Below are 14,710 nucleotides of genomic sequence, written 5' to 3' on the forward strand. Positions count from 1 at the left end.
TACTTCCATCATTCGGGGACAATAAACAGCCTCTGCCGCCGTAAGATAGACTCATATCGCCAACCAGCACAAGCGAGTCGTTTCAAGCTTTTTCTGGTAATATAAGCAGTGGCAGCAATAGCAACAGGAATTTGTGAATCTGATGCCCTTAACCCTCTTGCTCGTCCAGAACAGTGTTCCCACTTTAACTATGTAGATGAACGAGCTCGTCGCAAAAAGTGAGGACGTGATTGGGCTGCATTGTCTGCCCATACTAGCTTGCGCTTACCCGAAGGCTAATTAATCACTGAAGAAAATCCCCGTTCACACCTAAAGCTTCGGAGTCTCTAAAGGGCAAAAAAAAAAACGAAAAATCTGGTTCCGTCCTAGCGAGAACAGGCGCGTTTCAGTTGGTTTCTTTTTCCGGGTAGATTTCAAGAAGGAGTCAATCGTTCGTTGCCAGGTAACCTCCTGGATGGGGGAACGGCTGCAACTAGAGACGGGGTATATGACTGGGCGCCAAAGGATGCCACTGGGCCTTTCTCAAAAGAAACGTCGGCTTTCGAAGCACGTTCGTATCGCCGATCCTTTTTTCAACTTGCAGAATTTCTAGTAAAGAATTCAGCGTATTGAGACTAACGCCGGTTAGATAAAGTAGTAGTATTTGTAACCTGGGAAGACTTTTCAGCGGTGAGCAAAACAGTCATACCGCTTTTCTAAATGAAACTAGAAAATCGATGTACAGTCACGCTTGTATAATCGACATAATATTAACCATTAGCGTTACACTAGGAATTTTATATGTATCAGTTATATTTTGGTCAAGCAAGAGGAATATCATAAAATACGATGAATTTACTACACACACAATATGAACATCATTATTTTAGTCCTTCCTTATATATGTTATCTGGGCCTTGCACTGACCAGTGCTATTGTACCCTTGCATCATTAAGGCGCAGGTAGCTCGTAACGGAGATATTTGCATCATCAGGATCAGACGATGGGTTCACTCCTTTATTTTCCTGTGGTACCTTCTAAGATATTTTTCTCTTACCCCATCGAGTGGCGTAGGCTCATATCCTGCGGAGTCGATTTATCTCCTAGCATTATCCTTTCGCTCCCCTTTTCATCTGTTCTCCCTGTTGCCCCTAGGTCCTATCGTAAGTCTCTGTTACGATCCCCATATCAGCCATACCAGTGCTCGGTCATCGCCCTATGGATTCTTTCTCTCCCTTTGATTCTCCCAAACGCTCTCGGAATGCTTGTCCTATTTTGCGCCGTGTTCTGCAAGGCGACCACGAATCTACTATACTTCGCTTCAAAGTCGAACTCCGTTCAGGTGAGCCTGGTCCTGCAACCATTCACCAAGCATACAAGCCTTTGGACAAACCGCTCCTTGAGACGGCGGTACTGCTAATTCCGTTGCTCTTGATAGCTACGTGCGGTTCACACTCGTTCTGTTTTTGGCATCAGCGCCCACGAAAGGTTGTAAAACGCTTAGTATTCCTAAGTGTTCCGGTCGCCATCAAGACTATTTACTTGTTAGGGACTATCATTGGAGGAAACAAGTAAGCATTCTAGCCGAAAAATGTGGTAGGAGTCAAGCAAGCAGTGAGATACATGCTAGAATTTTAAAACAAGAGTTGGTTAAGAGAAAATCTGTCTGAAAGCTGTTTCAGGCATTTGCATTCTAATGACTGAAGAAATCGTTGCAAATATGTCGGGTACTTTTTATGCATCACACAATAATAAGACGAACCAAAGAAAGTTAGGAATACGTTTTTACAACTCTTCTGCGCTGACAACAACCCTGAATAGTCAGATTATACATGCGGCATTTTCTGATATCTTGTGATCGCTATGATGGGTTACATGTCTCACCAACATTCATCTAATCATCTATACTGCCTTCAATTGATTCGCTTCGTCCGGGCGAGATGGTCAAAATATACAATCATGCTAAAGAAGAGTTCTAATAGAACTTGAAGATTGATTAATGTCGCTTTTATGCGTCCCCATTCTTCGTCAAAATTTTCTACAGGTTATATTACATTGTATACCAGACAAAGGATGCTACCAGATGATAACTTATAGTCTAGATACAATCTAATTTCGAAGCAAACAACACCTTTGTTCACCTCGTAGAACCTTTATTTATCGTAGATTAGCCAGCGACATCCTGATACCATTATGTATGCTCTTACCACCTCGTTGCTTCACTAGTTAGTCGTGTGCTTCAACTTGTTTGGATTTCACTCCGACCGCTAGGTGGGTTGGTCTATCCGCAAGTATAGGTCCCAGACTGTCGGTGGCATCCTTGTCACTGACTAAGCCTGTTCTAAGGACATAGGATTGGGGCCGTGTGGTGATAGGAGTTCTACAGCGGGGCTTGGTGAGGCAGTCGAGGACAAGCTACCTCTTCGTCTTTGGCTCCTTTCGCAACGTGCCGTCGTTCGGGAGCTCAGGCCTTGTTTCCTTAACCCCTATGTGAGGTCACTCCATTGTATAGCACACGAGTATGCTGAGACGAACTAACGATACGAGTCTACTTCGGTAACATGGGAGATACTAAATCGAACGATCCCAGGACAGTCACTCAGTAACTACACTTGTGCCACACTACCCTAAACCCTTAAACCTCGGCGTGTCAAAGACAACATTTGATGGCGAGTAGGCTACGACCTGACGTGTGCAGCTATGCCTATATACACATGTTAATGTAACATCATGTGCTAGCTCGCATGTGTAGAAATCTGCCTTTTTTTTTCTGCATTTATATGAGCATGCCTTGGTCTAGTACGTGCATAGTACAGTTAGCATAGTCTACTTCAAAAGAATTATCCTCGACATTCTGTACAATTGATTCCTCTTCAAAAAACTATTAGGCAGGCCCTATTCAATAGGCGGTTAACCAAAGCCTTGCAAAATGCAGAACCTCAAGCTCTAAGCTATCACACTTGTTGTCCGTGGAAAAGATTCTGTAGCCAGTAGCTCCTAAAAAGGCTTATGACACCCGAAAGCTAAAGAAGTTAAGCTGTAAAAGGCGAATTTATGCAGGAAAAGTCAGGCACCAAGCGTTAAGGAAAAATGGGACTGAGGTAAAGTTCGTTTTTTTTTCGTGTCAAGGTTAGAGCAATAGCGCACTGTACGATAACTCCCTTTAGGGTTCCATGGAGACAAGCTCTTCATGACCCGAATCCTATCGTCTTCGTTCGTTTTTTCATAGCTCGGCCCTGTAGATGAACCAGACATCGACGCAGTTCCACGCGCTCACCGTTCTTGTATAATGACACCAATGCGTCCCTTATCTTGCATAATAATGCTGATAATAATTGCACATTGCGTATTGCCCTCTAGATTGATGGCGGTTCTGACGATGGTGGTAGAGCGGTTGCGCTGCGCAGGGTTGACACCGTTTGCTGCTTGCTACGGGTCCGAATGAAGGAGAATGAAGACGAAGAGCTTGAGGTACGGATGGCTTTCCAATTTGGCCAAGTAGTCCGAAGTAGATGCCGTCGGTAATAGTATGAAGTAGGTGGAAAAGTAAGAGAGAAGGGCGATTGCGCGTGGGACGGATGCTTGTCGGTCATAGGGAGGACGAAGACTAAGCAGCACTGAGCGAAATCTGACGCCTGCTCTCACATAGCGCGTGGGTCTGGAGGCTAGGGATCCAGTTTTCCTACTATTGAACCCAAGAACAGGCATCCTCTGGTCGGACGAGACCTGCTTACACTGTCGCTAGAGTGACTACTTAACGAGCCGAACTCGAGACTGCCATCATATACCAATTGGACTCAGCATCGGAGATGGGAAGTATGGAATTCACTATATGATATATAGAAAAAAGTAGTTCTCTAGTGGAGGTAATGCCACAGTCACAATATGCGATACTTTGATTACTTCTAAACATCACTCCAGCATTTAAAGTTCTAATCATTGCGGTAAGAAAAGCCTCCTTGATGCCCAGCTTGTTACCCAATTGTAGAATGCTTTAATCATAAATAAAAATTACTTTAATAGGAGCATCTTTAATATCACCTAGACACTTATGTAACTTAAGTGAATCTACAATTCGTTAGCAAGCAATGGTCGCTAGAAGCGTCAGTCAGTTTGAAAATCATGTTCAGGTCTGTGTTTTTTGACCTAAGCGGATGGAAAGATGTGATTAACATAGATAAACAGTGCCGAGTGCTTATATCAAGTTCCTAGCTATTGATGAGTATAAGCGAAAAGAGGCTAAGTTTCTGTTTTTCGAAGTCGAAAATGCTGGTAGAGCCTATCGAAGATTGGTGAAACACTGCGTAAAAAGCCCTTCAACAGCTTGTTACTGATACAACAAATTTTAAGAACGGAAATTAGAAGGTTGCCATATTCACAGTTGACACCGATGGCATTTATTATTACGAGGTGCTGCCCAAAACGGAAACGGTCAATGCTCCTAGATATATCGGGTTCCTTGAGAACGTCCTGAATGTGCTGCGATCGACAAGATATAGCGTAATTGCTCGACATCAACGCACGAGCCTTTCGTCACGCTTCAATCTCAGCCTAAATTCATGAAAGTAGGATCGAACTTTGGCCCTTACATTCCGCAGATTCGAAGGTCATATAGCATGATTTACGAATTAGTCAGCTCCAGACCCTGTCTAATCTACAAAAATCTTATTTTTTATCTTTCATTTTTAATAAATGAATTAAGGAAAGCGACGCCGTGTTACTTAATGCAATCATGTGGCGTTCCTGATGACGTGAGGATCTCAGCACTAATTTTCGTAAGACAACGTTGAAATCTTTATCTATGTCTACGAAGCGCATGTCTATAATGTGCGACAAAGAAACAAGCAAAAGATCAAGATACGATTCTGTTTTATTATATTATGTCATATTTATCTAGTATTAATTAACAGTCTCGATCGTGGTTTTTACATAGTCTCACATTAATTCTAATATTAAAAATAGTGATAAACAAAATGTAATCAAGCTAGAGAAACTCACCGATAGTCACAAACCCTTTGGAGATTTCTGCTCCCAATAGCTCATAGCATTTCTTCTCTGGATACTCATGTCACTATCACACATTTATACAATAGCTAATCATCGCAGAATCAGTGCTTACCTACAAAAGGCATTTTATCGATTTCGTTCAGTGCCCGGATTCGTCTCTCTCGGTTCTTTTTGCGGGCCACGATTCCCACGTAGCGTGCGGCCTCTGCTTCGAACACGGATATGTTCCTCCGATGCGGTAGCCATAGTTATCAAAACCAGCAGAGAGGCCAGCGGCCGAAGACAGCAGGGCTAGTCGCAATGTGTAGTACTGAAGTGAAGCACATTGCACTAATCCCAGTGGGGAGCCGCTTTGCACGTGTCTTTCTCTTCCTATCTGTCGTCCCTTGTGGTTCACCCATTGGTCGCTTCTAACTCAGTTACCCTGAGTTGTCCTGAAGACTTGGTTGGTCGGCAGCTTCTGCCGGGTTGCCTCTACGGCTCAGACAGACGAACATGACCACGCACGCCCATACACGCACAGACCGGGCCATGTCAGCAAGGATATGCCATTTTCGCTACCGGTATACGGATCATCGGTGCTAGACTGTATTTCGCGGTCCTGCACCTTTTCGTGCAACCTCCAATGTTTTGTTGGTCCGCTCTCGTTACCTCCGCCGCTTGCGTTCTTATTGTCCTGCAATTATCTCTTTGGCCTAGTGGGGAAATTGCTTCTGAGACGGTGGACCATCTTGGTCTTCATTCGTTCGATGATTCGAAAACGTACACGCTGTTGAATCGGTGTGACCACAGCCGATCCTGGGTTACTCTAAAGTGAGTTACTCGACTGAGGGGCTGTAGTTCAAGTTTGCGAACTTAGTAAAAATCAACTACAAAAATCAGCTGACGAAAAGGTGAACCTGTTTTACTGAGCATTATCTCACGTGCAATTAGCGCCTATTTCACCCCATTTGCGGTGCCGATTTGTTTGTGGAACGGAGACAGCGTGAAATGTTTTTAGATTTCAGATAACCTGGCGTTAAGTTTACTTTGCTGCGGCTAAACTATTTGTTTTTAACTTTAGCTAGCCATCGCCAATTAGATAATGTTTAGGTAATTCACAGACCTAAATTATGCACCGTTTTTTCGTTAGGCTTATCTTCGGAGCATCAGGTGATGATGCTAATGGCCGAATTCAATAGCGGTAACAAACATTTGGCAGGGTATCCATCGCTTTGCCTCTCCTCAACGATTCGGAATACTCAGAAGTAACATTTGTTATTTTTATCCCCTCAATGTAATCGAACAGTAGTAATTAATTTATCATTCCGTCGTCATGACGGTACTCTTGAGTAGCTCTATACAACGACGGATATACTTTTGGTCGTCGGACTCTTCAGAGGAAGCCCCGTTTCGTCTTTCGCCACTCATTACGACCTCTTGCCGCTTTCTACTCCAACTCCAGAGTTCAGCGAAATGAGAGCGCAGCTAGGGTTTCGGTTGAGGTAGAGAAAGCGATCAGCACCAACCGACAACGGCGAAACACGAGAAAGACCCCATGGCAAAACTCAGCGGCAGGCTTGAAGTTTCTGAAAGTTATTCATCAAATGTAGAAGACACAGCGATCAGGAAATATAACGCCAACCCATCGCGAGTTGTACAGTACGAAGAGCTTTGCAATCATGCACAAGAAGGCGATCATCAGGAAAAACTAGACGCTAATTCCCTTGTGAAAGGATAACCTAAAGCACTGCTTTCCCGTTGGGGCATATCTGACCTTTGCCATATCTTAGTAGACAACTCTGCAAGCATATGGTAGCCATGATGATGATGGTGGGAACGGAACCGTGAAAGCCATATTTCTGTCTGTGCAACTACTAGCACCAAGATGAAAACGCTACCAGATGAATAGATCTCTTCAGAGCTTCATGTAAAGACTGGAGTGAATATTTGCCCCGGCCGATTATAAAAACTACGTTATTCAAATTCAAACCAAACGAACAAAGTATCAGATAGATAGAAGGAGAGGCAGGTTCCAAACAGTGTTAACCTCATCCTGGTGACAGTACATGGGAAGTATATGACATGATGATTGTTATTAGAAAAGCTTCGCAAAGATGCTTTATAAAAGTTCTTATTAATGATCCATCAAACTAATTTTTTTATGAGGTTTGTATGAAACGAAAGATGATGACATCAAACATTCATTTTACTTGAGCTTGATCCCTTTTCAAGTGAAATTTGTGAAGACGAAGCAGTTTGTTTGCCTGAAGTTTGTTACTTAGCTATCACCGTGCATGGCTTTAAGTTCATTTATAAGTATTTGCGCTTGATAAAGTTGGCTTATCGATCATTTTGAGTATAAAATAATATTCAACTTGTCAACAAAGAATGTATGCAAGAGCCAGTCTGTTATACGACTCGCTTTCAACATTAGCAGACAAACTTGAATGACGTAAGGGACATATAGAAAGACATCGTGAGAGGGTTTTAAAAAATCTGGTTGCTCAGGGGTCTGGGTTTCCCTCAGCCTCGTTGACTCGTACAGGGTAATAGCCACTGTTGGCGCCTATAGAATTTTAATGACTTCTATTTTTGTCGCCACAAACGACCTGAATTGTAGCGAAACGTTTGAAGACTGCCAATCGGGTACTTTTTCGATCGAGGGTTTGCCCCCCCCCCTCCTCCTCCTCCTCCCGCTCCCCGGTCTCGACCTATATGGTCCAGGACGTTAAATACTATTTGAAGATATTTTATTTTAGGAGACGAAAGTCAAAATGTAACAAAAAAAACAACAGTCGAAGAGGAAGCGAGGGCTCTACTACAGGTGGCTCAAACTGAATTGTTGAGTGAAGCTATTAACATCATTAAAACTATGGATGGCGTGTTGAAACTGGAAACGTAAGAAAAAACGTGAGCGTAAAATATCTGATTATGGCCTTATTCCTGCGAAGTAACAGAGTATGTTTTTGACAGCTTATTGCTGAGACGATCGGCATCAAGCCAAATGCTAGATACTATTCCAGGGGCGTTTTCGAATTTAACTGCACTCTAACTGTAGTCATCGCTCTGCTGATTAAATCAATCCTTATGACCTTCTCTACGGGACAAATCTCTTCTCTGATCGATCAAAGTTAGCATGTTCCTTTTCGAGGCGCATGTAAACATTAGTTCAATAGACACAGCTTTGCGTAGACGTTTCTAAAATCGTTATAATTAGTATCTGATATAAAATTGTTTCACGAGTAACATGAGCTAATAAAACAGGATCATTTTTTAGTTATTAGAGGCGGGCCAGTGGCTCTCGCCACCTGACGCTGCTAGTTAACGCAGAGAAGCAGTAATGGAAGGGTCAACGAAAAAGTTACGTATGACATGCTCGTTGACACTGGTCCTTTCTGGACCGCATTTTTGAAAATTATAGAGTTAAAGTTTAAACCGGGCTATAGATCGTAGTAAAAATAACTTCGCCTATGTCAAGATTTTCTAAGTAAGATTTACTTTACTGGCAGTCTTAATTACGCTCACGACACGTCATTCACCCTCGTGGCAAATGTTCTGTTTTCGAGTTGTCCTTCTAACCATACCGCAGGATGGCTCTATCAAAGCCGTCGCAGTCATTTTGATACCTGCTTTTGTAAAGCCTTGCGTTGTGCTAAAATCCCCACGGATCGCCAGCAGGCCCCAGCAGCTCGGCCTAGTAAGTATAGCTGAGCTCAACCCGCCCGGCCCGACCCGTGTTTATTCCGTGCGCTCTGCGTATGATCGATGCGATCCCTCTGATTTAGCTACAGTTGAATGTAGTGAGCCTGCCTACCGCCGTCTAGCTATCCAGCCGAACACGCTGGCTGGCTCTGCCTTGCTTGCTTTCTATAGCAAAAATCCTACAGACTCGCATGGATCTGAGTCTGATTAGACTCTTCAGTAGATGCACGCATCCATGTAGACGTACGGCCCTCGCTTGTTAGCTCTGCTTGTACTCATATCGATAAAGACGCGTCCGCCGTGACATATACAGACAGCCAAACCGCCCATACATGCACGCTATATTACGCATTGAACGAAATCCTTAAAGCGTTGGAGGACGCAGCGACCAAAAGCACCATACCCACTAGAGGCGAGGCGCCATTGTAGACAACAGATCAAACTCGAAGAGCAGAGCGAGCACAAGCGTAGATGGCTCATAGCTGGTCGTACCCCCCCCCCCCCCCACAAGAGATCCCGTAAGTTATCTTTATGTATGCTAGGAGAGTGCTAGGCCACTATGTGGAGTCAATGCTTGCTGCTGCGAACGGCCATATTTCTTCCACCAGAACGAGTGAGGCCCCAATTGTTTGCGAATATTAACAAAAACGAACGAAAGGATGTGATAACTATACACTGTTACAGATCGATACGAAAATGAATATAGAGGAACACCCGCCATGTTGTCATTATCTTCTGAAAGTTCCTCTCCATACATATTTTACCTGTTTGGGTCGTTTTCGTTTGAAAAACGAAATGTCCGGAAGATTAAGCAGTGTCGAAATAAACCAAAACATACATAAATATGGTTCTAATTCAAACGTGTCTTTTGCGTCAAATCATCATTGCTTATTGGATGAATGCGTCCTTTTTGATCTCGAGGTATAGTTGGCTAGTATAAACATATGTATGAAGCGTCTAGGATAAATTGATTTTCCTCACAACATAAATAGAGAAAAGGAGAGTTTTCCAAAACAGTTAACTGATTTAAGCATCCTAGAGCATCAGTTCCCCTGCTGTGCTATAAGCGAATTACTGGATTTCACATTAGATCAACCTAGGCCGCACTTCGCGTTGGTTTAGAGAGGTAAACGATCCAGTGAAAAGGTTACAAGTGACAAATGATAGGTTTGATGCACGTACTCCTGAGTTTTAGTGTATCACAAACGTAATTACGTTTGAGAGATGAACGCGAGATGGATGTTTACTTAAATTCAATGAAAAAATGGCTCCTGGTAAGCGAAGTAATTATTTTGCTTAGAAGGAAACGTTTGCTCTTCTTATCGACGTTTTATATTGTAGCGTTAAGTTATAGTTTTGGTTTCGACTAATTGGTCTTCCGAAGAACTTTCTAAACGTTAAATCCGCTAAGCAAGATCATTGGAAGTCACCACGGCCAGTCCATTGAGATTTTTTGGCCTTTAAAAGACACAAGCAAAACAGCGTCCGCTGCTTCCATTTACAGTGAACACATGGCCCATTATTGTTGAAATGTGTATTATAGTTATTATTAGAAATTCATTGGCTTTTGCTCGCACATTGACACAAACGTCTCACTTATTTTTTACACTTTAACAAATTGAAAATGGCAAAGATAAGCAATTGAAGTTTGGTCATGATTCATCATAGTACCCGTTGAATGGCTGAGGTACAACGATAAATTATCAGCCAAGTAACATAATCAAGGCCTAGCGATAACACATATCGTACTACAAAAATCAAACGAGTACTTCTAGTTTAGGCAAATCAGGACACTAGTCCCTTTTCTACTTTAGTTAACTGCCACGCCGAAGACACGCAGGAGGTAAGAAGCTGATGTCAAAAAACACGTTTAATTTACGAAAAGTTCAAGATAAATATTGTCGCTTATTACAGTATAATTGGGATAATAAAAAAAATCGATAGGATTCTACTTTCGCAGATGGCAGGCAAGTATTTTAATAGCAGAAATACGTAAATCTCGCTCCGTAACCACTCTACTACTACTACTACTACTACGTTGATCATAAAAATGGAAGCTGTATATTTCTGCCCCTTGAGTTGTTAGATACTATCATATGTTGCCTTGGACACAAACGAAGCAGCGGTTAGGCGCTTAACCTCGTGAAGGTACCTATTCTGCTCAATGAAACAATTTATAACTACACTGACGTCCTCTTTGATGCTTCTCTTTTCCCGTGTCCTAAGCTTTGTATAGCATCCTGCTATAGTCAGTAGCATTTACCTATAAGTAGTTATCTCCATGGTCCAGGATTAAACATAAACAAATACTAAATAGCCATGTACACAATTCAGCCTCGCTCGTTTCAGCTAGAGGTCAGCAGCCGTGGCGAGTCGACATTGAGATTAAACGAATCACAAAATATGAGATTTTTCTGAGAAAGAGGAAAGCCTAAGCTAGACGTACATCGTATGATTCTCTTTCGTTCCCTCTTTTCTATCTTTTTGTCTAATATCTCACACGGTAGCAGCTCACGGCAGCATGGCTAGTCGGCCGCGCTACCGTGAACCACATTCTATATGGCGCAAAGAGAGGACCACTTGCTCGCAGGTTTCTTGCTTGCTAGTACACGCTATGGCGGTGGTTTTACAACTGTACTCATCGGGAGGTCGTCTTTGCGACGACGCGAAGCGCCAACGAAATAGAACATTACCACGCATATTCTTGAACACGAACGCCAATAACGGCAGCAGACAGCGACATCGACTTAGCCTGTACACGAACGCTCACATCTATACCAACTACTATAGCAGCAAGAAGCGAGCATACATTCTGTAGTGAACTTGCTATTCGGCCCCCATAGCCTGCTTTGTATAGCGCTTTGCGGTGCCCCATCTATCGTCCACAGACTATTCGTCTGTTTCTAGCGGTGTTCCTTCCGTCGACATGACTGGGGAGGGAGATTTTGTGGTTTGGATACGATTCAGTTGAATGCGCCAATAGGCCAGTTAAGATGGCGCAAGTAACGCTCAATCACCATGCAGATATCCAGCCACGTTCGCCGACCAACGAAAGATAGAACAACAGCGGCAACACCGAACGAGGTGCTGAAGTGGTTATTATTCATACCAAAAGGGAAAGTGAATTCCGCAACCTGTCTTCGTAGGCGTCAGGGGAACTCCCAGCAGAAGCCGTTGTAATTATTTGGCAGCGACTCCAATTTGGGCGAAGGTCGACGGTCCCGCTGCTGACGATATTGTTCGTTGTATCAAAATTATATCTCCTTTGGATTTTACTTCGCCCCTGCGATGCGACGAGCTGACGTGTTTGCGAAAGGGCCGCCGCTGTGAACGGCCCACACGCGGCCGGCAGTGACCCTGTCAAATATTTTGCTAGAGAGTGCAAACAAGGTTACAGCGTGTGCGGTCAAACTATTATCTCACACACTGTGGAGAGCATGATTCTAGAGTTTTGCCAAAATAAAGTACGGTACTACATAACAACTCTCCCTCTGAAGCCCATAAACGCCCTCCGGCCTTTTTCTGTAACCCATCCCTCCCACGACGGTGTTGCGGCGTACTGTTTAGAACATGCCTGCCCCCCCCGCCCCCCCCCACGTGTTGAACTGGATTGAAGCAACTGTGATAAGCATTTTATTCTACCATCTCGCTTATTTTTGTTATTGGATTTGTTAGCAAGCGCGTTAATGTAAGATCACCACTGATTAGGGCGAATGTATCTATAAGCAACCGTAGGCGCGACACATATACAGTATTAATTCAAATCGGTTATACCTGTAGTACATTAATAACTATGTGCTGTTCACAAAATATCTAGAAATGCTTCAACAAGCTACTACATAGCATTCTAATCAGACAGCCAATCCCTTATAGGTTCACCCAGTTTTTTTATTTGCAACTTTTTTCTATATTGTGTAATCAACTCCACTGAAGGCAAATCCATTTCCAGTAATTGACTCTTCGCGTTAGCAATGGAAAGGCTATAAATACTCATATTTAATGTATAGATAAAACGCGAAATTAATAAAATTCTTAAAAAAAAATAGTCTTAAAATTCATAGAAATAAAAAGGTAAATTTAGTCCGGCTACTACTTTATGCAACTGCCGACCTTTTGGAAGTCCTTGACCCCGTTGGAGGAACTCTCGCATCCTTGACCTTACTGCGCGCCGTTCAGGGGTTAACCCGGAGACTGTAGCACGTGTCCCCCCCCCCCCCCCCCACTGCCGACCCCTCACGTGTCTTGTCTATCCAAGCCGTGCTGCCAATGACGTATTTGGGGTTCTCTGCTTCCGTCGACGGATTGGCTCTTCTCTAGTGACGTCACGTCGGTCTCCGTCGTGGGGCTTCCCTTGTACGTCGCCCCCCAGAAAGTGGCAACGGCGCCAAACCACACTCAAGAATGTCATGTGTATCTCTTTCCTGTAGGTCCTGCTTATGTTTAGGAGACTACGCATGGTAATGTCAAGCATAACAAATATTTGCTACGTACAAATAGTGCGTCACGTATCGAGCAATTGTTCGATGAACAGTCATTTAAACAATCGTCATTAGAAGTAATCACTAATAAGGATTAGGTCGTATAGCTGGGTGCATTGCAAATACAGTCTCAATAAATAGACCCCGACACTTGGAATGCATCATGGATTACAGGACAACGTCCTGCTCGTGTGTTTCTGGTGTACGTCTTTAAGCATAACATCTCCGAGTTGTCCATAAGGCAATCCCATAGCGACCGAGCTGTCCTCACAATCCTCCTGTAGCAGCAACCTTCGAGAAATGGGACACGCACACACGCACATACGCACATCCTCAGTTACTGTATATAGCGGCGGGGAGTAGCATGGCAGTGGGCTTCCCTCAAAATCTCGTAGGATGCGTGGCCGTTTCTCTGTGTCGTGTATGTGAGTGTGAGTGTGAGTGCCTGTGTATGTGTGAGTGTCTATGTGCGTGCAACACTAGGTTATTGTGAGCTGAACGTATGCGCTCTACCTGACAGCCTATTTGCCTTGTTCGGTATATCTCCCCGTGTGTGTGCGCTTGTGTGTGCGGGCGAATGTATGTACGTACGAGTATGTGTATGGCATGTGTATTTGGGAGGGTAAACTCGCGGCTGTCTGTACAAGGACGTGTACCGGCCAGCGTAAAGCTCGTATGAGACGGATTGGGGAAGGGACAGGCAAGCGATGTTGGAAGTCTTGCTTGCATTCCGAAGCGAAGCAGAGAAATACACAGGGCTGTGAGAGCCGGTTGTTCGGAGAGGGTGCCACGAAATCAAACACCTGGGAAGGGAAATGGAGGCGCTGTGCGTCAACATGGGCTAAGATGAGGGCTTGGCCACTCGCCACAAGTAGCGTGGCCAAATGGAGGGATGAATCGATGTTGCTAGGAATTGTGCACAATCGAAGAACCAAGAGGCCTGTTAAGCACGTTGGATGTATGGCCGTGGTCGTTGTAGTGGTGGTGCGACTGCGGGATGTCTCTCCGTGCTTTACCATAACCTGGGTTGGGCAGCCGGGCCCCCTGATTCGCCTATCGATTGAGTTCTGTTGCGCCTCAGAAAAGCAGTGAAGCAAGGCCAGATTTCGGGCCAGCGAGGTTCTACTGGTGGGAGACAGAGCTTCCTTCCCTGTCTGCTTGCCTGAGAAGGCAAATGGAAGCTGTCAAGGAGAAAAAGGAGGTAGAAAGGAGACGCGGAAGGCTAACAGCGGCCGAAGCTGTTCTGCTTTCGTTGGCAGATATCTTGACGCGACGCCTTTTAGCACGACGGTCGAACAAACACTCGTCCTCCACGCCAATTAGATTGCATCACTGAGCCGTAGCACTTCGCAAATTCCTCATGCGTTCGCCCCGCTGGCCAAATTGACAGTCACCTTCTTATTCAGCAATGAGGTAACATCGGTCGGTCGATGTTAGAGGCCGACATAGCGCAGAGCCAACACGCGGTCCGTCAGTGACGACCTAACGCTACGCGTATTGCGTGATATGCGGCAGTAGAGTTTATCGAAGCAGGGGGGCGTAAATGAGAAAGAGCTACTGAA

General features: G+C 44.2%; 1 protein-coding gene across 1 annotated transcript in view; it reads right to left on the bottom strand.

Annotated features, from left to right (window-relative positions):
• LOC111247455 (proclotting enzyme-like) overlaps positions 1-12,841 on the bottom strand; it is a 74,217-nt gene extending 61,376 nt beyond the window's left edge. The window contains exon 1 of the mRNA XM_086982778.1: positions 12,781-12,841. Within this exon, the coding sequence (XP_086838904.1) occupies positions 12,781-12,820 (40 nt within the window). The 5' untranslated portion in view covers positions 12,821-12,841. The remainder of the gene's footprint in view (positions 1-12,780) is intronic.
• Between the last annotated feature and the right edge of the window lie 1,869 nt (positions 12,842-14,710).

The sequence above is a fragment of the Varroa destructor genome, unplaced genomic scaffold (assembly GCF_002443255.2).
Source record: "Varroa destructor unplaced genomic scaffold, Vdes_3.0 BEIS01000003.1, whole genome shotgun sequence".
Lineage (NCBI taxonomy): Eukaryota > Metazoa > Arthropoda > Arachnida > Mesostigmata > Varroidae > Varroa > Varroa destructor.